The sequence below is a fragment of the Salvia hispanica genome, chromosome 4 (assembly GCF_029641045.1).
Source record: "Salvia hispanica isolate PSC_SH4W2 chromosome 4, Shi_PSC_v1, whole genome shotgun sequence".
In the NCBI taxonomy this organism is placed as follows: domain Eukaryota; kingdom Viridiplantae; phylum Streptophyta; class Magnoliopsida; order Lamiales; family Lamiaceae; genus Salvia; species Salvia hispanica.
Genome location: NC_142695.1, coordinates 54499905 through 54525979, shown reverse-complemented (window position 1 = coordinate 54525979; position 26075 = coordinate 54499905). Strand labels below are relative to the sequence as shown.

The 26075-nt window shown below is 35.8% G+C and overlaps 2 protein-coding genes across 2 annotated transcripts in view; both read right to left on the bottom strand.

The window, feature by feature from the left end:
• The window catches only part of LOC125193565 (putative disease resistance protein At1g50180), a 39866-nt gene extending 25000 nt beyond the window's left edge, over positions 1-14866 (bottom strand). The window contains exons 1-2 of the mRNA XM_089070079.1: positions 13801-14866; positions 2488-4264 (exon numbers count right to left, since the gene is read on the bottom strand). Coding sequence (XP_088926205.1) covers positions 2502-4264; positions 13801-14866 — 2829 coding nt within the window. The 3' untranslated portion in view covers positions 2488-2501. The remainder of the gene's footprint in view (positions 1-2487; positions 4265-13800) is intronic.
• Positions 14867-19281: 4415 nt separating this feature from the next.
• On the bottom strand, positions 19282-19929 carry LOC148929458 (putative disease resistance protein At1g58390). The gene has a single exon (XM_089070038.1). It carries the CDS (start codon positions 19927-19929, stop codon positions 19282-19284), a length of 648 nt encoding a protein of 215 aa, XP_088926164.1.
• Positions 19930-26075: the final 6146 nt, after the last annotated feature.

Here is a 26075-nt window from a genome sequence, read left to right as displayed (position 1 = left end):
AGCGGTAGTTTGTCGGCAAGGAGTACGGTAAGTGAGTTAGATTTATATTTTGACTCACGCTTTTCTTTGAATGAAGATGAAGGTCCCGTTCCCAACCAAATCGACGTCCTCGATTGGTGGGGAACACATGAGAAAGATTTTCCCATCCTTGCATCAATGGCCAAGGAGATTTTTTCAATTCCGGCTTCCACTGTCGCCGTCGAGTCCGCTTTTAGTGTTGGAGGCAACGTCTTGGACGATAGAAGAAGTAGACTATCCGGCCAAAATATGGAAGCCACCATGTTACTTGACGATTGGTGTTCGGCTGACATTAGAGATCAAGAGCTAGATTGGAACACCCAAGTACAAACCGACCAAGACTACTACCCCGACGAAGAAGAAGAAGAAGAACAATGAGGTGGAGTGGGAGGTCTACCGCCGATTGCCGAATAGGTAAGTAAGGTAAGAGAACTACGTGGACTTTGATTCCTTAATGTAATTGAGCATTAAGGATACGTAGGCAACCCAACTTAAATTTTAAATTTAAGTTGGGCTCAAGTCCTTTTCCTTTATTTCTTTTTTTTTCCAATTGTTTCAACTTTAAAATATACAAATACAATTATATAATTGTATTTGTATATACTCTAATCGATGAAGAAGACTTCTCTATAAGACTAAATCCAGGAGACTTTTGACAATTCTACCATGATTGTTGATGGTTAAATTAAACTCAACAATTAAGGTTGAATTGCTAAAGATATCCTCAATTTAGTTATATAGAAACATCTCCTTCGCCGACTAAGAATATATATATAATATATTATACTATCTATTTGCATTTATAATTTATTGTTTTTTACTTAAGATTTTTTATTTAAATTGTTATACAAGCTAACAAGCATGTATTATGTTATGTATTAAGTCTTTTGACTCTATTGTAATTTCAATTTTCAACATTTGTATTTGTAATATCAACATATTGTTCAAATTTGTATAATTGTATGATTGTAATTTGTAATCATTGTATCAATAAAATTCTAATTGTCCAACTTCAATGTCGACTTCTACTCTATTTGTCAATTGTCATTTTCGTTATATTTATTTATTCGATAATAATTAGTTAGTAGAACACTACAACTACAAGATGTAATTTGTAATTAGCACTATAAATGAATAAATTTAAAAAAAAAAAAAAAAAAAACGAAATTGAACCGTCGAACCGGCCCGGAACCGGACCGGAACCGTCTGAAAACCGCCGGTCTTGAACCGGCTTCGAACCGTGATTGAACCGGTTCATGAACCGGAACCGCCTGACCCTAGGCGGGCCGGTTCCGGTTCCATATTTTTTGGAACCGGAACCGGCGGTTCCGAACCGGGAACCGACGGTTCACGAACCGTGGTGACGTCTACTCCACAAATACGTCCCATAAATATTTGGAATTACATTCACCCCACAAATACCTATTAATTTATAATTTTTTGCCTTTCAAATATATTAGTAAGATATTTTCTTATTTTGATACCAAAAATTTGAAAATTAAGTCTCAATATAAAAGTACAAATTAATAATTAAACTCAAATCCTACTCCCTCCGTCTCACAAAAGATGTCACACTTGTGAAACGGCACGATATTTTAGGAGGTTTTATTTTATGTGTTAAATGGAGAGAGAAAATATAATTTTTATATTCATGTGAGAGAGAACTTTTTCTAGAAAAAGAAATGTGACATCTTTTGTGGGACAAACTAAAAAGGGAAGTGTGACATCTTTTGTGGGACGGAGGGAGTACAACAAAAACTAATGCGTAACTCATTAGACAAAATTACCAATTCTGAATATAAAAGGATCCAAAATAATCTAAACAAAATAAAAAGTATCAATATCAAGGAATTCACACATACAACAATGAAGATTCCCCTTTGTCATAAAAAAACTTGTAGTCCATCCAAGTATGCTCTATTGATTATCTCCTCCATACTTCCAACTTATTACTAGAAGAAACATATCATCAACATCTAGTAAATATGTAGCTTCAGCCATACAGAGAAGTTGTATTGGGACACTCATACAATATAGCAAGATTCTCTTTGCATTCACAAAACAATACCATCTGAACTTTGCATAATTATCTAGCCAAAGTTCATAACCAGAAAGAGTAGATTCCCAAGACTATTGTTATTTAATAATAGCATCAACAATAACAAGTTATCAAACAAGATGCAGCGTGTATTTAATCTTAAAGCAAACATAATGAAGACTTAAGCACTAAAATCAAGGTATTCTCTTTCATCAAAAAGCTGAATCTGCACACCTCCATCATTTCTGTCTCTCTTCCTTCATCTTCTAATCATAGAGATGATGCTGGTAGATGTATGAGTACGACACGAAACCCCACACTGCCAGCACCATTGCCACTGCCTTCAACCCAGTCAGTTTAACAAAGAAACAAGAACATGAAGCAGATAAAGATTTCTAACAAAGAAACTAGATTAACATGACATGAGATACCTGGTTGGTACAGACTAGTCCTTGATGATAATTGAAGGGACGTGGCGGACTTTGTAGAAATCTTGTCCTGCTGGTGATACCCTTTCTCTCAATCCAGGCATTTGTTTGATTACGAGAGTCTGAAGGGTAAAAATGGCACTCAATCCCTCTGGAATCATCTCTAGACAAGAACACTCTCTGATTGTTAATCGAGAGAGAAGGGGCATGGCTGCTGACTCCACTCTCCACTCCCTCAACTTTGGCAAACCTCTTAATGTTAGCTTCTTGAGGCGAAGAAAACTGTTTGCTGGACACCTCATCTCCTCCCCAACAAATGAGTCATCCTTAAATTGCAGTGTTACCAAGCAAGGAAGTTTTCCCAGTATCCCCATTGGGTCATCCTCAATCTTGGAATTCAACAAATCCAAAAATCTAAGTTTCGAGCTCATCAGGTCACTCTGGCACTTTGCTAGTGCCTTGCCTAACTTAGACATAATTCTCAATTGATAAAGATTGGGACATGTCAAAGCCTTCTCCAGCATTCGCTCACTTGTTAAATCGCAACTTCCAACAATGAAAACAATACAATCCTGTATCTTGTTCCAGTTCATAATGCCATTCATGATAGCTGACAAGCTTTCATTATCGTGTACTATTGCAGCAAAACGTTGGATATTCTTCATTCTGCCCATACATTTAAGTTCATGACATCTACTATCAAGCCATAGTAGAGTCTCCAACTCATTTACTCCCTCATCCAATCTTACTAGATTATTTCTACAGTTTTCAAAGTCATAAAGAGGAAGAATCAAGTGTTTTAATCGCAAGATCTCTTTAAAAACATTTGGAACTTCAACATCCTCTGATAGCTGTAAATTAAGGGTATCCAAATGTACCAAATTCCTAATGGACAACGGTAGCTTATCAAGTACACATGCTTCTAAACGCAAACTTCTAAGGTGAACAAGACTAGTGATTCCTCTTGGTAACTTTCTTCCAGGAAATTTGAATCTCACAAAAACTAGGTCTCTCAACAATTTGAATTTTTGAAGATCAACCATACTTTGTGGAGGAAACAGAAAAACATTCGAATTTATGAGATTGGTTAATTGAAGAGACCTTATATGCTTGCTAGTATCTTCTCCACAAGCGACTGTAGGCTCGTGTTCAACTTCACTCTTGAAACCAATAGTCAAATGTTGTATTTTCATATGCAAGGAAGATTCCCGTAGTAAGGTACTAAGTTTCCCACCTTCATACTCCAAACTCAGCGCACCAAAATCCTCTCTTTTTCCCAATTTCAAACATAGTTCTCGTACTATATCATGAAGTTTGCATGTCTTATACTTAAAATTTCTACCTGCTACATCATAATCATAATAAATTTCAACCTGAACAATGGACCTGGAGGCTAACTCACTTAAGTATAACTCTGCGATATCCATTAAAGTATCCTCCTTGTCTCCAAGATTCTCATATGAAATCATGCCTTGTGCTATCCATCTCTTATATAGATAAGAAGCAGGTATGGTATTATCCTCCTCGAAAATACCCATATAGAGAAAGCAAGGCTTCAAATAATAGGGTAAACTTTCATAGCTTAAATTCAGCACTCCATCGATCTGCTTTTCATCTCCATATATGGCTGCTTTGATGTGCTCATTTACTGATTCCCACTCAACAATCAATTCTCTCTCTCTCAAAACCCCACCGAGTAAACAAATTGCCAATGGCAAATAACCACATTTCTGCACCATTTGTTTCCCAATTATCTCAAATCCTTCTTCCAATGCAAAGTCTGCATATTGAGTTAGTGGAGAAAATAATAAAGATCAATTGAAAAAAAAAAGTTATTTCCAAAAGTTATACTTATATATTACTCCCTCCGTCCCGCTTAAGATAACACGTTTTTCTTTTTAGTTTGTCCCAACTAAGATGACACATTTCCTTTTTTGGTAACTTTCTCTTTCCAATTAATACACTCAACCACTTTTTCTCACTCCTATTAAAATATCCATCTTTCATTATCTCTCTACTTTAATACTTACACCACCTTCTCTCTCTTCAATTAAACACTTTAACCAATAACTCCTAAAACCCCGTCCGGCTAAGCAATGTGTCATCTTAGCCGGGACGGAGGGAGTACAATTTCTCTTTACCATAATTAATTTCTCTCTTGTTAATGAAAAGGTTTAATCAGTCGTATTTAGTTAGTTAGATTAATAAGAGAGTGATTTTTTTCCTTTTTCCATTTGTGAATTAAGGAGAAAAAATGAAAAATGTTAATATAGTTAGGTAGATTAAAAATAGCAAAAAGAATGAAGGAGAAAAATAACAGAGAAAAAATACAAGGCTTTAAATCATAAAGTTTTATCATATTCTAGTTATTCAATTGAGTGAATTTTAAAAATGGTCCGCGACTATGAGTTTATCTCAAAAATGGTGACTTTAAAAATATCACCAGTAGTCCCTGGACTAAGGGTTTATATCAAAAACTGTCATTTTGCACTGTTTCGAGACGAAAATGTCCTTTTGGAGGATTTTGAGATGTTTTGGCAATTTGGTCTTTTTATACTTTTAACATTTTAAATCTGATATTATTTCAGTTATGTACTAAATCTGTTATTATTTCAAAATTATCATTCTTCTTCATTTTTGTCATCCTTCACTTTGTTTCTTTATTTCAATATTAGATTTAATTTTGCAAAATTAAATTTTAAATTTCGATTTTTAAATATCAATAAATTTTTTTAATTAAAACAGAATTTATTAAGCCTTTAATCTGCACCAAAGCTAAGGATAATTAATGAAAAACCATAACTCAAATATCTAAGCGATAATTACGAAGTAAGTTTGTATATGGTCTCTATCGATTGGTCCACAACTTATGAAGCTACTTTCTGAATCTTATCGACATCCATGCTGCGGGGACAATAATCCTAAGAAATAGCAAGTTTGTATAGGTGGACTTCTCATATGTAAATAGTGTGGACTAGAAAGTAGTTTCCAATATTATCACCACCCATGTTGTGGGGACAATAATAGTAAGAAATTACGAGTTTCAGAAGTCCAAACAGAATTTACGAGATAGCTTGGTCTTGTTATCAACTCATGAACATTATTATGGGAATGTGTTAAAAGAAACAAGATTCTGTAATGCTAAATCTGATGGTCGTGCTTGGGAAACATTTGGCGGCCATGCTGTGTTGCGGTCTCTGGACTATTCGTCGGTGTTGTGACTAGTAAAAATGTTAAAATTGTAATGCGTATTGACCTCTGCTTGAGGGTACAAAATTTAATTTTACAATTGTGAGAATTTGAAAAGTTTTATGGTTAATCTCTGTAATTTCATTACATGAGTTTATGACAAATAGTAAATATTCTGTTTTGCAGTGCAAACTAAATCGTCAAAATGTCACTCAATCCTCTTTCTGCAATTCTTAAAGAAAACAAACTCGAGGGCCAAAATTACATAAAATGGAAACAAAATTTGGACATCGTTCTCACGGCTGATGAGTACAAGTTTGTGCTCACTACTCCACGGCCTCCAGTGCCGGCGGCTAATGCCTCACAGGCAGTGCGAGATGCGCATAAACGGTGACATAAGGCAAATGAGATGGCTAAGTGTTATATGTTGGCCTCCATGTCAACAGTGCTTAGACATCAGCATGCCGCCATGGCGACTGCCGCCGAGATTATGCAAAATCTCACAAATCTCTTTAGTACTCAGAATCGAACGGCTAAGTCTCAAGCCTTTCGGAGTATCATGGCTAAGACTATGAAGGAAGATTCTTCTGTACGGGACCATGTCCTCGAGATGATGAGCCACCTCAATCAAATTGAGGTTTTGGGAGGTGTCATTGATGCCGAGTTCCAAGTTACTATCATCCTTCAAAGTCTGCCCCCTAGCTTTCAGCAGTTCAAGCTCAACTTTGAGATGAACAAAAGAAACTACACCTTGGCTGAGTTTTTGACTGAACTTCAGTCGGCAAAGGATCTCATGAACCAAGCTAAGGCTGCGATGGTTAGTTCGATACATCGTTCCTCTGGCCCTAGGCCTGGCGCAGGAAAGAAGAAAGTGATGAACCAGGTCGTAGCTAAGGAAGCTAAGGGAAAGAAGAAGAGGAGGTCGGGCAAGAAGCAAACAGGAAAGTGTTTTAAGTGTGGTGAGAAGGGGCATTGGAAGCCAGACTGCCCCAAAAAGGGTAAGGCTACAGGTATGCACCAAGCTCTAGTTGTCGAGTCATGATTGACTTCGACTTTATCTCATACTTGGGTTATAGACACTGGAGCAACTGATCATATTTGTTTCGATCCTGACTTAATGCAGGTGACAAGACGGCTATATGATGGTGAGATCGAGGTCTAGCTGGGCGACGCTACTAAAGTGACGGCCGTAGCAGTGGGAGATGTTTATTTGTGTTTTAGTAGTGATAGATTTTTGGTTTAAAAAAATGTTTTGTTGATACCTTCTTTTGGAAGAAATTTAATTTCAGTTTCTAAATTGGTTTTTTATGGATATTCGATTTATTTTAATGACAATTGTGTTATTAAGAAAGATGGTTCTTATATCTGTCGTGATATCATGGAAAACAATCTACAATCTGTACACAATCATATCTACACAATTTAATAATCGCAAATTAGAACTCAATAATGCATCGAAATTTTCAAAGAAAAGAAAGGAACCTTCAAGTTCAATGAACGAAACGCACTTATGGCACCTTAGACTTGGTCAAGCCAACCAAAGGAGGATTCAAACTCTCGTGGACCAAGACCTTCTTAAAGGTCTAGACACTGAGTCGTTTTCTACGTGTGAATCCTACTTAGAAGGCAAGATGACTAAGAGACCTTTTAGGGTGAAAGGAAATAGGGCCAAGGAAGTACTAGAACTCGTTCATACTGATGTGTGTGGATCAATGTCAACTGACGCAAGAGGCGGCTTTCGCTACTTCATCACTTTTATTGATGATTACTCGAAAGTTGGATATGTTTATTTGATGCGCTTTAAGTCTGAATCTTTTGACAAGTTCAAACAGTTGAAGGCTTATGCGGAGACGCATCATGAAAAACATATCAAAAGCCTGCGATCTGATCGCGGAGGCGAATACCTTAGTGCCGAGTTTTTGGACTACTTATCGGTAGAGGGAATTGAATCCCAACTGACTGCACTGGGCACACCCCAGCAGAATGGCATAGCTGAAAGAAGGATTAGGACCTTGTTAAACATGGTCCGGTCGATGATGAGTTATGCACGACTGCCTATTTCATTTTGGGGCCATGCCTTGCTTTCCGCGAGCCATATATTAGACACTTTACCATCAAAATCTGTTCCTGCTACTCCGTATGAGTTGTGGAATGGGCGCAAGTCCAATCTAGAGCATCTCAAGATATGGGGGTGTCCAGCTCATATTTTGGAAAATGATCCAACTAAGCTGGACTCAAGGACAAAGGTATGTTTGTTTATAGGTGACCCTAAAGGTTCAAAAGCTTATGAATTCTATAGTCTCCGAGACAAGAAAGTCATTGTGAGCAATCACGCGACATTCTTAGAGGAAGACTTTGTTATGAATCATAAACCCAGCAGTGAGGTGGCTCTAGAAGAGCTCACTTCAGTCACAAGTTCCATTAACCAAGAACAAGTACCAATTGTACAACCAATTCCCGAACCTTCAACTTCTACACCTAATGTTGTAGTGTCGCGCCGCAGTGGGAGGGTCTCTCATGAGCCCGATAGGAACTTTGTTTTGGGAGAATCTATGGATCACTCCTCGGGCAGCAATGTACTAGATCCCTAGAATTTTGCAGAGGCGCATGCGGATGTCGATCATTGCGAATGGGTAAGAGCAATGGATTCGGAACTACAATCTATGATAGACAAAGACGTCTACGATTTGTCCGTCCTACCCGAAGGCTGTACTGCCATTGGGAGCAAGTGGATATACAAACGTAAACGTGGACCCGATGAACGAGTTAAAGTCTTTAAGGCAAGACTAGTGGCTAAGGGGTACACCCAAAAGGAAAGGTGTCGATTACAACGAGACCTTCTCCCCAGTGGCCATGCTCAAATCAATCCGGATTCTATTGTCTAAAGCAGCTTACATGGATTGGGATGTGTGGCAGATGGACGTTAAGACTGTGTTCTTGAACAGTAGTCTTGAGGAGACCATCTACATGGAACAACCCGAGGGTTATGCCGTCAAGGGCAAAGAGCGCATGGTATGGAAGCTTAAGAAGGCCATTTATGACCTCAAGCAAGCATCTAGATCATGGAATCAGTGTTTCGATCAAACTGTTCATAAGTTTGGATTCGAAAAGTGCCATAACGAGAGTTGCGTGTGTAAGAAGGTTGAGAAAGGGAATGTGGTGTTCTTAGTTTTATATGTAGATGACATTCTTCTAATTGGAAACAATAAAAAGACGTTGTCATCAGTACGAACGTGGTTGTTAAACCAGTTCGAGATCAAGATGTGGGAGACGCGTGACACATTCTAGGCATCAAGGTCCTAAGGGTCCGTGAGAAGAGAATGTTGTGCTTATCTCAAGAACCTTACATCGACACTGTACTTAGTCGTTTTAGTATGCAAGATGTCAAGAAAGGTTTCTTACCTTTTAGACATGACATCCATTTATCTCAAGAGATGTGTTCTAAGACAACATCTGAGGTAGTAGAGATGAGAAGGATACCATACGCTTCGGCAGTTGGTAGTCTTATGTATGCTATGCTTTGTACAAGGCCTGATATTTGCTTTGTTGTTGGCATGGTAGCAATATATCAGTCAAATCCGGGCCAAGGACATTGGACTGCAGTAAAAAACATACTCAAGTACCTTAAACGGACTGTTCTATTTTACAAAGCAGGCGAGCTCTGTCCTTTGGGATATACTGATTCAGACTTTCAAGCTGATCAAGACTCGAGGAAATCTACTTCTGGATATGTGTTTACCTAAGGAGGTGGAGCCGTAATTTGGAAGGGTGTAAAGCAGAAATGCATTGCAGACTCTACCATGGAAGCCGAATATGTGGCCGCTTCGGAGGCTGCAAAGGAGGCTGTATGGCTCAAGAACTTTCTTTTTGACTTAGGTGTGGTTACGAATCTGCCCAAGAGCATCACCATTTATTGTGACAATTCTGGTGCTGTGGCAAATTCGAAAGAACCAAGAGCTCACAAAGCGAGCAAACGCATAGAGAGGAAGTATCATATCATTAGAGATATAGTGCAGAGATGAAACATACAAGTGGTCAAGATTGCAGCAAAGAACAACCTGGCAGATCCCTTTACCAAGGCATTGGCGGTGAAACCGTTCGAGCCCCATGTTGAAGGAATGGGAGTTCGACTCGCTCGAGACCTCAACTCGCATTCAGTATAAGTGGGAGAATTAGACGAAGTGCACATTTTTTTTGTATACTCGAAAGCTGTTTTGAGTATAAGTGGGAGATTGTTAGAGTTGGTATACTATAAATCACCTTTCGAGTGATTGAATACTGTTAAAACTCTTATTTTATTTTTCAAAGGAATAAACAGATTATTTTTGTCATAATGTTGTTATGTTTTACATTTAATGAATGTTTATTACATGTTTAAAATTTATAAGTAACTTAACAAAGTCTAAGTCTTTGTTTTAGTAGACCAGTTGTGGGCGTCGTTCACTTTAAGGTAACACGGTCAGTTTTGAACAAAGAAAAAGAAGAATTTCACAACCTAGATAGGCTTAGACTACCTATCGTGAAAGGTTGCAATGTTAGTCCGATTATTTCTAAGCCTTACTGAAAATAAGTCGACGTTGGTGTGGTATAACACTGAATTGGATCTAACAGTGAGACAGTCTTTATGCTATCTACTGAAAGACGAGGTCTTGTAAATTATTGTTTCTTAATCAATGTACGTTAGCAATGAGCATACAGTATTGATTATGCACTACTTTGACTTACCAAATGATGCGGATTTTTCGCAACCCAATAAGCCTGGTATATTGGGTAGTGGTGATTAATATCTAACGGTGCTAGGATTGCTATTATGTTGAATCGTGTGCGAGGTGACTCTCGTTTGATAACATCCTCAAGAGGAGCTTGAAATAAGGTTTTATTATTCGAAACCTAGCTAGTTGGAGTTTGATTACTCTATGAATAATAAATAAGAATTTCTTGCTGACAATAATTAATTAATGGATGTTTATATCTTAAGCGCGGAAAATAAATATCAAGCAATGGAAACCCGGAGTACTTATAATTTCAGATTTGGATGGGGAGTGCAATATTACTTCTGTAGTGGCTGCTCGTAATATTCTAATTAAAAGCTTATATTAAATTGGAGTTCAATTTAATTAGTAAAAAGCTAATTGGAGGAGACCATATCCAAAACCTTCCATAGATCTCTGTTGGGCTCAATATGTGACTTAATATAAATAGGAGAATAAAGGAGACAGAAAATACACTTATTTTTATTTAAAATTTTCGTTCCCCGTCTCCTATACTGTGAGTGACGATTTTTCTCCTTCATGGGATAGATTTTCCGTCTTCTTTATTTAAGTCCTAGTATACTGGTGAGATCAGCCTACACTGATATCAATTTACAGTCCGGGAACCAGACAGAAGATCCATGGTTTAGTACTGAAGATCTTCACGTGGAGAAGACGCTAGCTTTCTTCTATTCTTTGGAGAATCATCAAGGTAAAATAGCTAAACCGTAGAAAAGCATGTTTTAGGTTTTAATTAATTAAAAGCATGATTTATTTGAGTTATGAACATGATACATGTGATAATTGCGCGAATGTTATTTGCCTAAAAAATTTGCTAAATAGATCAGGATTATTATGTAATCGATTTATGTGAACGTTTCCGCTGCCAACCCCTTCGGGGGAGAGGGAGGGGGAATGGCACCAGCGGGGATGAGGGGGATAACACCGAATATGATGGGGGAGGGGGGGGGGGGGGGATGACACCAGTGGGGATGGGGAGGGGCATGATGCCCGGTATGATGCAGTGCACACTTGTCAACAATGTCTATCGTCCATATATGGATTTATTGTCTAGTGATTCCTCCAGAGTACTCCTCTTGGTACTCAGTTCACCGGCGTCGAGGGCATCGACACTTTTTCTCTTGAGGAGTTGGGGCTATCTCCGGTCAGGGAGACTCCAACTGAGGCAGGGACAGTGGCAGTGGGCAAGGGCAAGGGCAAAGGCAAGGGCAAGGGGAAAGGGCGGGCCTCTTCTTCACGTACGGGGGCCGAGGAGGACAATGAGGAGATGGGAAGGAGGACCGTTTGGTCTGTGGCGAAAAATGTCGCGCTTGCGAAGGCCTGGGTGCGTGTAGTCAATGATCCCTATGTCAGGAATAATCAGCACATCGATAGAATGTGGTTTTGCATTAGTCAAGGCTACATCAAATGGAAACCGGCTGATGGGAAGCCTCACGGTCCCGAGCAATGCCGAAACAGTGGGAGCAGTTGAGGCCTAAGCTTAGTTGATTTGCCGGCCTCTACCAAAACAATCTCCTCCAGGCAACCAGCGGTATGACTGAGGAGGATGTGAAGATCCGTGCCATGCAGCAGTACCCCGACAGGTCGTTGAAGTTCCGTGAATTCGAGCATTGGGATGTCTTTCTCGTGGTGAAGAATTCCCAAAAATTTAGTGCGGGGGTTGAAGCGGGCTGGCCGAAGCGGATGAAGATCAGCGCTTCCGGCGAGTATAGTAGCAGTGCCAGTTCGCACGAGCTCCCCGAAGCCGAGGCAGTGATCCCGACCCCTCCATCGTCTTCCCGCCGCCGTGTTCACCCGATTGGGCAAAAGACTGCGCAGCGGATGGCAAGGGGAAGCGCTAGCGGGTCCGACGAGGTCCATTCGGAGGCCCCTCCAGAGTACAACAATCTCGCCCGCGCGCAGCAAATTGCTAACCTGGTACGGACCATGCATAGGTGGTATAACACGACCCATCCTACCTACAAGAGGATGTTGAAGGATGCCATCGACACAATCTGGCGCGATTTTGGGATGCCACCCATTGGATATGATGGCGTCGAGACTGGCGGCGGGGATGACGGCAGCGACATTGGCGACGGGGGCGACGCGGGGGACGACGAGTGAGTCGGGGGTCACATTTGTTGAAGCTTGGGTTATTTTTTTGTAATGACTATGTATTTTTTTTGTGAATATGTAATTTTTTTAAAATTAATGAAGTTGTTGCATTTTTTCCGTCCGTATTCATGTCGAAATTTTAATTCAGTAAACGTAAGTTGAATATTTGTGAATTTGTGAATTATTTAATTGCGGGAAGTCCGCGCAGGAAGGGCGATGGGAAGGTCGGATTGTGCAGTAGGAAGTCCTTATGACGTGGCAGGAGGATAAGAAGTTCTTATAACGTGGCAGGAGGTGTATTTGGGAAGAGTGATGGGAAGGGCGTACAGGAAGTCCTCCCACTAGAGACGCTCTAAACGCCACTATTCTTGAACAAAGTTAAAGTCAGGTCTTCTTTTTGAACTATTACAAATATGAAAATAATGGTATATTGTGCTTAGTATTTGAATATATACATTTAATTTCATTTGCTCTGTAATCGTCTTTCTATTCTAACCATGATTTTCTCCGTCTAATCAACCATGATTTTTCCCTGTCTAATCATAATTTTCTCGACAATTTCAAATCTATTGATACATTACATTTTATAAGCTATTGGAGCCACAAACCAGAGAAATCGGTCAGTTTCACCATGAACTGGTCGATTAAACCAATTTTTGTTTTCTTTTATTCAATTTGTCTGCAAATATAAGTCTCGTTTTTTCATTTTAGTTTGTCCGTGAATAGGAGTCTCGCTTTATATTTACCGTAAATAGTAATAGAGTCATACATTTCACTAACCCTTTTCATTCACATTTCATTTAAAACAAATATATTTAAGTGTGACTCATATTCCACTAACTTTTTTTATCATTTCTTAAAACCCGTATCGTTAAGAAATGAGACTCCTAATAATAAACGAAGGGAGTATATATTAAAAAAAACATTAATTGGAATTAATCAATACCAACACAACATTCTTCGAATGTTAGTATATGAGTACTAATATTACTATCAAATTTCTTCAAAATCTTTATAATATTACCTCTAACATCAGTACTATATTTTTATAGTAACCGCACAAACAATTTCCGTTTCTTTAAATACCCCTATGTTTAGTAGTACTAATCAACTTTGGCATAAAGCTAATACAGTCCACAGTCAACACTCCACTCCATTTTAATAATAATAATAATAATAATAATAATAATAATAATAATAATAATAATAATAATAATAAATAAATTAATAAATAAATAATAAATAAATAAATAAAACTAACCTGGAATGTTGTCACGGGGAAATGCTTTGTTTTTAAGAAGTTCCATTGCAGCATCCATATGTAAAAGGCCATGTTCCACTGCCAATCCAATCTCTGCAACCTTTTGTTTCCGTGTTGTCACCAATATTTTGCTCTGCAAATTTTGGACAATGAATGGATGCTTCAACTCATGCCAATGAGAAAGCTCCCAAAGATCATCCAAAACAATGAGACATCGCTTCTCTCTTTGTATCTCACATAGTCTCTCCATCAATTCAAAGTCGCTCAGACTTGGAACCTCCTCCCTTATTCCGGGCTCATCGTTCAGAATTGAAGTTGAAACACTCTTCTTCTTCTGCTGATTCTCTAGCTGCCTCAGAACATCCCCCCACACAGATCGACTCTCGCATTGCTGAGTAATGCAAACCCACGCAGAGAGATCAAACTCGGTCGTCTCGTTGTAGAGCTTCTTGGCAATTGCGGTCTTGCCTGAGCCTCCCATTCCCCACACTGATATAATCCGATCCTCTGTTTCCTGCCCTAGGAATTGAACAAGCAGCTCCACCTCATCCTCCATGCCTACGAAGCAATCTCCCATCTCCAAATAGGGGAAAGTCTTCCTTGACATGTTGTTTCCAGCTGAGCTTCCCCCCTCTCCATTTGGATTAATGACTATGCTTCTTTTTATGCCGTTTTTTTGCATATCCTTGCTTATCTTCTCCAGATTCGATGTAATTTGAGAAATCTCGGAGCCTAATTGATGGAGTGAGCTGCAATCTGTCAAAATGCAGGAATATTTGCGGACGAACTGTCCGAGGCCTCTTCTCTTTGAAGAAACTTGATAAGCTGCGTGCCTTTCAATGGCGGATTCGGATCTGTAGACGAGATCTCTGATCTCGGAGATCCAATTGGAGATGGTACTGCTTTCATGTCGTCTTTTGTCAGCGTCTTGGAGGAAACACTTCATCTCTTTGAGCTGCCTCTCGAGCTCTTTGACTTGATCGGCCACACCAGCTAAAAACCTTCCCTCTTCCAATAGCAAATCACGGATGGTTTGTAGAGCAATCGACACCACTGCTTCTGCCATTGCAACAATACCAAGCTTTGATTGTTTGGTGAATGCTCAAATGTGAAGAAATGGGGAAGAAAACAGGAATGAATGAAACAAAAAACAAGAAATAAGGAATGAAAGAAACTAGAAACAAGAGAGCAGGAGAAAAATGGCTGAAGTTACGAGGCTTACATATGATATAATGCAGTTAATTACGAGGCTTAAATTTTTTGGCATTTCACGTGAAATCAGGTTTGATTAATTAATTAGTTATAATGCAGTTAATTTTAGGGCTATATAAAAAAATTTATAGTATTTGAAATAGAAGTTATGATTAGTAAATAGTAAAGTTTATAGAATTACCCTTAATCTATCTATCTATCTATACATATATAAATGACGAATTTTGGCCTTATTTTGAAATATTTATAAATTTTGTCATTACTTTAAAATGTGTAAGTTATGGGTTTAATGAGAATTTATTTGGTGTAAATCATGTAATTAGGGATGTCAATCGGGCGGCCCACTAGGTTTCGGGCCAACCCTATTCGGGTTGCGGGTCAATCGGGTGCGGGCTAGTCGGGTTGTGATTTCTTTCGGGTTATAAAAGTTCGACCCTAACCCTAAAAGGTCGGGTTTCGGGCTAGCCCAGCGTGTTAATCGGGTTGTTACCGATAAGATTAACATGCGATCAATCTCATAAATAATGATGAAAATTAGTTATATTCATAAAATGTAAAATGTTTAATAATGACAAATTTGAGATATATGCTTAAATTCAATCATAAACATGATCAAGTACTAATATTTGAGATAGTTCGTAAAATTTTAATTCATATTTTAGAAATTTAAATAATTTTTTAGTGAATTAAAGCTTTTAGTTTATTTATCTATTATTATATTAATAAAAATTCAATATATAATTTATATATTTAATATAAAATTTAAAGTTACTTTTTTTAGTTATCTATAATTATAAAATCAATCAATGAAGTGTCGAATTAGGAGTAAAAATTGGAATAATAAAAATTTTATCGGGTTTTCGGGCCAGCCCATCGGATTTTTGGGTCTGGCCCTAACGGGTTGCGGGTTAATCGGGTGCGGGCTAGTCGGGTTGTGATTTCTTTCGGGTTATAAAAGTTCGGCCCTAACTCTATAAATTTGGCGGGCTATTCGGGCCAGCCCACGGGTTGCGGGCTACATTGACATCCATACATTTCATCATTGATTCCATGTCGTTAAATTTAAAACAGTTTCCCATTAATGAAATGAACGTTAATTTGACAGCCATTTTATTCCACTAATTAAATGAGTGTTAATTGAGCGTTAGTTTAGGCAGCCATTTTTTTACTTAAATGGTCAACTATTTTATGTATTTTTATTAATTTAAACTAATTAAATTTGATATTCAATTTTGGAAAGATTCCAAAGACAATTAACGTTTAATTTAAAACGCTCTTAACTAATTAATGAAAACCGTTGCAGTACCATGTAACATCGTTACTAATAGAGAATTAATGCATCCAATTTAAATCCGTAGATATAACCTCTATAAATACTTATGAAAAAATCCAACCAAACAAACAAGACACGAACATAGCCAAGTTTTGTTTTGAAATTGGTGAGTATTTTCCAGAATTTAAGAAACTTCCTACGGTCATGAGAGTATGGAGTATTTGTATTCATCTATTTAATTTATTCTTTTTTGTATGTTTTGCTAATATTGTAATCTTATTAGAAGAAAAATGTTACAGAATTCATCTTCCTCAATGATCTACAATCTAACATAACTTCATCAGTTATCAAAGTTCAGTGTATGTGATTTTGAAATGACCAAACCTGGACAACATATCAAATGTTGTCAGCTTGGAATGTGTTTCTCATTATTTTATGGTATATGTTTTAGTATTTTTTATCTTATTATATATTTTTTAGCTATTTATCTAAAATTATTAATTATTAATTTTTTTTATCACGCAAGTCATAGGATTCAAAGAACATTTCCCAAAATCATTACAAATTAGTTTCGTGATCAAATTACGGAAGGAGCAATTCATTCTATTTGTTATTTGGACGGTTGAGATTTGTTATTGAGTTTTTGTTGAGCATTAGGGATTCAAGGAACATTTCCCAAAATCATTACAAATTAGTTTCCTAATCAAATTATGGAAGGATCAATTCTTTCTATTTGTTACTTGGACGGTTGAGCTTTGTTGTTGGGGTTTTGCTAGGGTGGGTTATTTTTTTTTTCTTACTATTATTGCTTTTTCTCTTTTTATTTTATTTTAAAAATAGTGGGAATTGGAGCGAAAATTATAGTAAAAGAATTTTTATTTATATCCGAAATTTTATAATTGACTTTTTTACCTTTTGATATCTTATTCAGGCAAACTATCAAAAGAGGACTAAAAATATACAAATAGCAAACATTTGGTGTTAGGTGTTAATTAACTTCATCGTATATGTGATAAATATAAACAGACAAAATTTGGAATATCTTAGGCTAATATGGTATTCTTAAAATATCAAAATAGGTAAATTATTAATTCTATTGCTTTCGTTTTATGATTTTATTTGAGAATTACTCATATTATAATCGTCAAAAATGTCTTACTCAATTTTTGTGGATTAAAAACGTTATACTACAATTTCGAACATTTTTTTTTTGGTGGAACTTAAAAAATGACGGGATATAATTATGCATCGAGTGCGATAATATTTAACCAAAATATGATAAAGCCAAGACAATTTTTACAACTCTAACATGATACGATAATTTTGAATAAAATGTTGAAATGATAGTGCACATACTCAAATACTAATTTAATGAATCCAACCAAGCATTAAAACACTTATTATTTATGTATTGTTAAAAGTGAGGAACTATAGTATCAATATCAAAATGTGAGGATTAGGTGGTTTGACCGTTTGCAACAACTATCTCAATTAACTGACGGTGAATTTGCTAATGTTTGAGGTGATAAGTGATATAAAATTGTCATAACTAATTATTGAATTTTATTAAATTTGTTTTGAAATATAAACACTCGAAATATATTATTAAATCATATTTATATTTACTAACCAAAAAATTTATATATTTAAAATATAAATTTTTCTTTAGTAATAAATTTATTAAATAAATTGAAACATGTAATTTAAGATATTTTAACTTGGAGCCGCGACATATATAGAGGTCGAAAAGTGTTCTAACTAACGTTTGTTTTTATGCAACTATTAGTTTCTAAACTTATTTAATTATATGAGTTTTTATTGGTTTAATTATTAATATAATGTGAGTTTAGAACTTGATATAATAATTATATTATTACTCATTTCATAAAAGTATATCCACATTTTAAAAACAGTGCAGATAGAAAATTCACATCGTCGCAAATAAAAATGATGAACTACAAACGAATAAAAAGCACATATATATAACTATAATTTTAAAAAATATTTATAACAACTAGGTATATAAATCTAATAATAATATTGCCACTTATGTAATGGTATTTTCTCCTAATTTTTTTTTAATATTATATATGCAATGATATTATCAATTATTTTATTTTATTTATTCATAATAATTTTCTCCAGTATAGCGCGTGGGTTAACACTGGTTTAAATTTAATCTTCAACACAGCACAATCGAATTTCAAATAAAATATCTTACAATATGGAATCTACTAGTCTGATGATTGCAAGTTTGCAACGCCAGTGGTGGGGGTATTTGGGTTGCATAATTAATTACGTTAACTGTCCTCCATAATTATTGGCTTCCTGCTTTGCTATTGGAATACTCTAAACAAAATATCAATATCGCTACACAATGCAAGGAATTCAAACATACAGCAATGAAGATTCCCCTTTGTCATAAAAAAGCATGTAGTCCATCCAAGTATGCTCTATTGATGATCTCCTCCATACTTCCACCTAATTAAAAGAAGAAATTACATATAATCAACATCTCGTAAGTATGTAGCTTCAGCAATACAGAGAAGTTGTACCGTGGACACTCATACAATATGGAGTAGCAAACTTCTCTTTGCAGTCTACAAAAAAATACCATCTGAACTTTGCATATTTATCAAGCCAAAGTTCATAACCAGAAAGAGTAGACTCCCAACACTATTGTTATTTAATAATAGCTGAATAGCATCAATAATAACAAGTTATCAAACAAAATGCAGCCTGTATGTAATCTTAAAGCAAACTTAATGAAGACTTAAGCACTAAAATCAAGGTATTCTCTTCATCAATAAGCTGAATCATAGAGATGATGCTGGTAGATGTATGAATACGACGCGAACCCCCACATTGCGAGCACCATTGCCACCGCCTTCAACCCAGTCAGTTTAACAAAGAAACAAGAACATGAAGCAGATAAAGATTTCTAACAAAGAAACTAGATTAACATGAAATGAGATACCTGGTTGGGTACAGATCTACTAGTCCTTGATGATAATTGAAGGGACGTGGCGGACTTTGTAGAAATCCTGTCCTGAAGGTGATACCCTTTCTCTCAATTCAGGCATATGTTTAATTGCAAGAGTCTGAAGGGTAGAAATGCCACACAATCCCTCTGGAATCATCTCTAGACAAGAACACTCTCTGATTGTTAATTTAGAGAGAAGGGGCATGGCTCCTGACTCCACTCTCCACTCCTTCAACTTTGGTAAACCTCTTAATACTAGCTCCTTGAGACGAAGAAAACTGTTTGCTGGACACCTCATCTCTTCCCCAACAAATGAGTCATCCTTGAATCGCAGTACTACCAAGCAAGGAAGCTTTCCCAGTATCCCCATTGGGTCATCCTCAATCTCGGATTCCAACAAATCCAAAAAACCAAGTTTCGAGCTCAACAAATCACTCCCGCACTCTGCCAGCTCCTTCCCTATTTTTGAATTAATAATCAATTCATAAAGATTGGGACATGTCAAAGCCTTCTCCAGCATTCGCTCACTTGTTAAGTCGCAACTTCCAACAATGAGAACAATACAATCCCGTATCTTGTTCCAGTTCATAATGCCATTCATGATAGCTGACAAGCTTTCATTATCGTGTACTATTGCAGCAAACTGTCGGAGATTCTTCATTCTGCCCATACATTTAAGTTTATGACATCTACTATCAAGCCATAGTAGAGTCTCCAACTCATTTACTCCCTCATCCAATCTTACTCTATAATTTCTAACGTTTTCAAAGTCATAAAGAGGAAGAGTCAAGTGTTTTAATCGCAACATCTCTTTAAAAACATTTGGAACTTCAACATTCATTGATCTCCGTAAATCAAGGGTATCCAAGTATACCAAATTCCTCATGGATGATGGTAGCTTATTGAGTTCACAATCTTCTAAACGCAAATTTCTAAGGTGAACAAGATTAGTGATTCCTCTTGGTAACTTTCCTCTTGCAAATTTGAATCCCACAATAACTAGATCTCTCAACAATTTGAATTTTGTGAAGATCAACCATACTTTGTGGAGGAAACAGAAAAACATTCGAATTTTTGAGATTGGTTAATCGAAGAGACTATAGGTTCGTGTTCAACTTCACTCCTGAAACCAATAACCAAATGTTGGATTTTCATATGCAAGGAAGATTCCCGTAGTAAGGTACTAAGTTTCCCACCTTCATACTCCAAACTCAGCCCACCGAAATCCTCTCTCTTTCCCAATTTCAAACATAGTTCTCGTACTACATCATGAACTTTGAATGCACCAAATGTTGCAGTTCTATTACCGATATCATACTCAAACCGAATTTCAAATTGAACCAGAGACCTGGAGGCCAACTCACTTAAGTACAGCTCAGCGATGTCCATTAAAGTACTGCCCTCCTTGTCTCCAATATTCTCATATGAAATCATGCCTTGTGCTATCCACATGTTATATAAATCCGAATCATCTAAGGTTTCGTCTTCATTGAATATACCCATATAGAGAAAGCAAGGCTTTAAATAATAGGGTAAACTTTCATAGCTTAGATTAAGCACTCCATCGATCTGCTCTTCAACTCCATATATGGCTGCTTTGATGTGCTCATTTACTGATTCCCACTCAACAATCGATTTTTTTTCTCTCAAGACCCCACCGAGTAAACAAATTGCCAATGGCAAATACCCACATTTCTGCACCATTTCTTTCCCAATTTTCTCAAATCCTTCTTCCAATGCAAAGTCTGCATATTGAGTTAATGGAGAAAATAATAAAGATCAATTGACAAATGGATCTCATTTTTATGGAAACAAAAAAGTTATTTATTACACTTTCTCTTTACCATAATTAATTTCTCTCTTGTTAATGAAAAGGTTTAATCAGTTGTTATATAGTTAGTTAGATTAATAAGAGAGAATGAAGGAGAAATGTTAATATTTGTGACTTTGTATCTTTTTCCATTTGTGAAGTAAAAATAATCACAAATATTTCGCTCTTGTTGAAAAATGTTAATATAGTTAGTTAGATTAAAAATAGCAAAAAGAGTGAAGGAGAAAAATAATAGAGAAAAAATATAAGGCTTTAAATCATAAAGTTTTATCGTATTCTAGTTATTCAATTTTATAGTATACAGAATCGACGTTTAATGCTACTCCTATTAAAAACCAAATTATTTTAATACAATAAAAAATAAAAGCAAAATTTTTTAACCTTTTTATATTCTCTCAAATATGTACTAAAAAATTGACTCTTTTTATATTTTCTTGATTTGAAAAATTAGACCCATTATATTTTTTATTAACATAAATTAATATAATTATTTCAATTCGTGTAAGATACTATTGGAAATAACTTTTATTTTCATAAAAAAGGATCCACTTGTCAATTTATTAGTAGTGTATTAGGAAATGTAGTATGTAATGTAATAGAAATTCTTTCGTTCTTCAGTTTTTAATTTTCCTAAAAGTAGAAACCCTCCATTCTAAGAAAATATTGTTCTCATATCTATTAGGTGAGATCCATTTCCCACCAATCCATTTTTCTTTCTATCTCTCTTATTTTACCATGTAATAAGCTTCACAACGAACCCTTACAAATTGTTACATATATTTGGCAAAATATGCCATGTTTTCTTTTTATGCCATATTTTCTTTTTCAACTCAGGTTATATTTTCTTTCCCTCCGTCCCTTAGAAATATGCAATATTTTCTTTTTTTAGAAATATGCCATATTTTCTTTTTTGTCCATCCCATAGAAATTATCCATATCCATTTATGAATTTTTTTTTTCAATCATTTATGGGCACAGTTTCAACTACTTTTTCTTCTCCACTCTTACTTTATCAATTATACATCAAAACTCGTGTCTACCCCAAATGACCTATTTCTATGGGATGAAGGGAGTATAAGAAATTGGAGTATTAGTAAATTTACAAACATAGAACTGACTAATCCTAAGTCAAAAGATCGAGAGATTGAACGCCACTATTATCTAACAAGTTAAAGTCGGGTCTTCTTTTCGCACTATTACGGATATAAAAATAATGGCATATTGTGCTTTGTATTTGAATATATACATTTAATTTCATTTTCTCTGTAATTGTCCCTGTATTTGTATTTCTATTCTAACCATGATTTTCTCTGTCTAATCATAATTTTCTCGACAATTTCAAATCTATTGATACATTACATTTTATAAGCTATTGGAGCAACAAACCAGAGAAATATCTCGGTTAGTTTGACCATGAACTGGTCGATTAAACCAATTTTTGTTTTCTTTTACTCTATCTGTCCGCAAAATAGAAGTCTTGCTTTTCGTCTTAGTCTGTTCGCAAATATGAGCCATGCTTTACTTTTACCATAAATGGTAATAGAGTCTCACATTCCATTAATTTATTTCATTCACATTTCATTTAAAACTAATATATATAAGTGACTCATTTTCTATTAACTTTTTCAATCACTTTTTTAACATTTCTTAAAATCCGTGCAGCTAAGAAATGAGACTCTTAATAGCAGACGAAAGGACAATATATTAAAAAAAATAATTGGAATTAATCAATACCAACACAACATTCTTCGAATATTAGTATATGAAGTCTCATTATCCACAAATCCACTCTTAAAGACTGAACTAGAGACCAAATTAGGGCCATCCATTTTAGGGTTAGGATTAATTTACATTAATTTAATATTTTATTCAATAAAAACTTTTTTTTTATTTTTTAATTTTTTTATTCGATAAAAACATGCCGGAGGTAAATAATGAACTACAATCACCAAATAATGGACCTAGAGGCCAACTCACTTAAGTAAAGCTCAGCGACGTCAATTTTGACGTCTTATTGAAATACATTAATGATACAACAAATTTTAGTGTGAAACGTTAAGCGGTAGTAATGAACTATATTCAATAAATAATGAACAAAATGAATGTTAGTAATGAAGTAAATATGACATTTTATTGAAATACAATGTTAACTGTGTTAAACGTCAAGCAGTAGTAATGAACTTATTACTTCATCCTGTCATGCTATTACTTCATTCCATTAGTTATTACTTCATCCAATCATGTTATTACTTCATTCCATTAGTTTATTATTTCATAATGTGCTATGACACAATTATCTTTTAGTTGAAGTGAATTCGGTATGTAATGAATGCGAAAATTTACTTCATAACATACGTTCATTATGTAGTTAATATAGTTCATTATTTATTCAAGTGAGTTTTTATTGAATTAAAAAAAATTAATAATTAAAAAAAATTAATAATTTTTTTAAAAAAAATTAATAAAAAACTAAAATTAATAAAAAGTATTTATTAAATAAAATATTAAATTAGTTGTAAATTAATCCTAACTACAAGATTAAGAAAAATGGATGATCCGAATTTAGTCTCTGTTTCGGTCTTTAAAAATGGTTCGACATTGATCACAACTCTTAGTATATGAGTACTAATATTAGTGTATATTACTATCAAATTCCTTCAAAATCTTTGTAATATTACCTTTAATATTAGTACTATATTTTTACAGTAACCGCACAAACAATTTCCGTTTCTTTAAATACCCCTATGTTTAGTACTACTATTACTAATCAACTTTGGTATAAAGGTCCACTCCATTTTAATAAAATAAAAATAAAAAATAAAAAAACAACAACAACAATAATAATAATAAATAAATAAATAAATAAATAAGTAAAAACTGATCTGGAATGTTGTCACGGGGAAATGCTTTACTTTTAAGAAGTTCCAAAGCAGCATCCATATGTAAAAGGCAATGTTCGCTAGTATCTTCTCCACAAGCGACTGTAGGCTCATGTTCAACTTCACTCCTGAAATGGATAGCCAAATGTTATATTTTTATATGCAAGGAAGCTTCCCGTATTAAGGTACTAAGTTTTCCACATTGATACTCCAAACTCTGCACACCAAAATCCTCCATTTTCCCCAATTTCAAACATAGTTCTAGTACTACTTCATGAAGTTTGCATGAACCATATCTTGAAGTTTTGTTTCCGACATCATACACAAGCTGAATTTCAAATTGAACCAGAGACCTGGAAGCCAACTCACTTAAGTACATCCCAGGGATGTCCATTAAAGTGTCAGTTAATGGGGCGGCAATTCGGGCATAGTGCCCGATAAACCTGCGGTAATACCCGGTTAAGCCGAGGAAGCCCCTGAGCTGTTTTGGCGTTGTCGGGACATGCCAAACCACCATTGCTTCTATTTTTCCTGGATCCGCCTTCAACATCCGTCCGTTATTAAATGGCCCAAGTACTCCACAGTCGTGCAGCAAAACGCGCACTTGGAAGCCTTTACAAAGAACCTGTTTTCCGCCAAAATGCTTAATACCGCGTGCAGGTGATCAGCGTGAGTGGCCGAACCCGGGCTATATACTAAAATGTCATCAAAGAACACTATTATCGATTTCCTGAGCAATGGCTTGAAAATACCGTTTCATCGCTGACTCAACTTTATTTTACCCAAATAATACCTGCAAGTGTACAGGGTTATTGTAGCAAATAACAAGCAAGAGTATATCGTATCCCACAGAGACAATTAAGTGTAAACCTAAGTACCACGAACCAATTTCAACTACTATCCAGACGATCGAGAATTTTGGTTTTAAACTAACAACTACTAAAAGCATATAAAATAGAGATTAAAATAAGCACTTAAACAAGAAAACAAAGAAGCAAGTTGTAGAAAATGATAGAGAAATATGCAGAATTCAAGGATCCGATGCACAACTCATAGCCTAACCCAATTGAAACCGATTTACCATTTAAAGTCTCCAGAATTGTTGAATCAACCACAAATATAGATTAAACTCCCTCCCGAGGTGAGAAATCCGTAGATTAGGTGTAATAATTGAAGTCCCCTTCTAATTCTTAGACCTAACTCCTAATAGTTCGATTAGATTAAAGATCCCACTCAAAACCTCAACTCTCCCGAGTTTTATTGAATTAAGGTGTGAATAATTCTTCTTTCAAGGTTAAATATTTCATCTCCCGATTATTCTAAGAAACCCTACACTCCCAATTGGTGATCAAGCAATTGTTAGGAAAAAACACAAGAATAATTCAAACAATTGCAAGAGCAAGACAAAAACGAAGTCAATTGGATTAAAACTATAAATCAATGCATCTTCACCAAGAATTCTACATAAAAGATGTTTAGCTACTCATGTTCATGGTAGAAAACAAATAGACACAAGGGAAAAACAGTGAAAATCATGATGCGAATCGCAATTGGCGGAGGAATTGAAGCTTGAATCTTCAATCTTCTTCCAAGAGTTCTTCACAAAGAGAGAGAGTGTTTTGTTGCTTGTAGAGAATGAATAGAATTGACCTAATTCTTCCTTCTTATTTTTTTTCTTCAAAAAAATTGCGTTTCAGCTCTAAAAAACGCCAAACTGACGGACCCGGCCAGGTGGAATTAATCCACTGAAAATTCACCCGGCCGGGTGGGACTTCTTTGGTACTCTCTGGAATCTCGCAGGCATGATTACGCCACCCGGCCGGGTGGAATTATAGGGTAATAATTCACCCGGCCGCGTGAGATTTTCTGGACAGCGCAGTGTTCGTATAACAGCCATAACTTCTTCTACCGAACTCCGATTGAGGCGTGCGAGATACCCACACGAAGATCTTTCGAAGATGAAGAGATTGGTATGAATTAGGGGCTAATTAGACTTCAAAATCTCCAGTAAATATTGTCTCAAACCAAGGCTACTGCACATCCACATATTTTGTACATTTTTCTACACATTCTTAACAAAATGGTCAGCATACCAAC

Coding starts and splice junctions, on each gene's coding strand:
- LOC148929458 (XM_089070038.1), bottom strand. CDS start 19,929: ATGAAGAATCTCCGACAGTTTGCTGCAATAGTACACGATAATGAAAGC.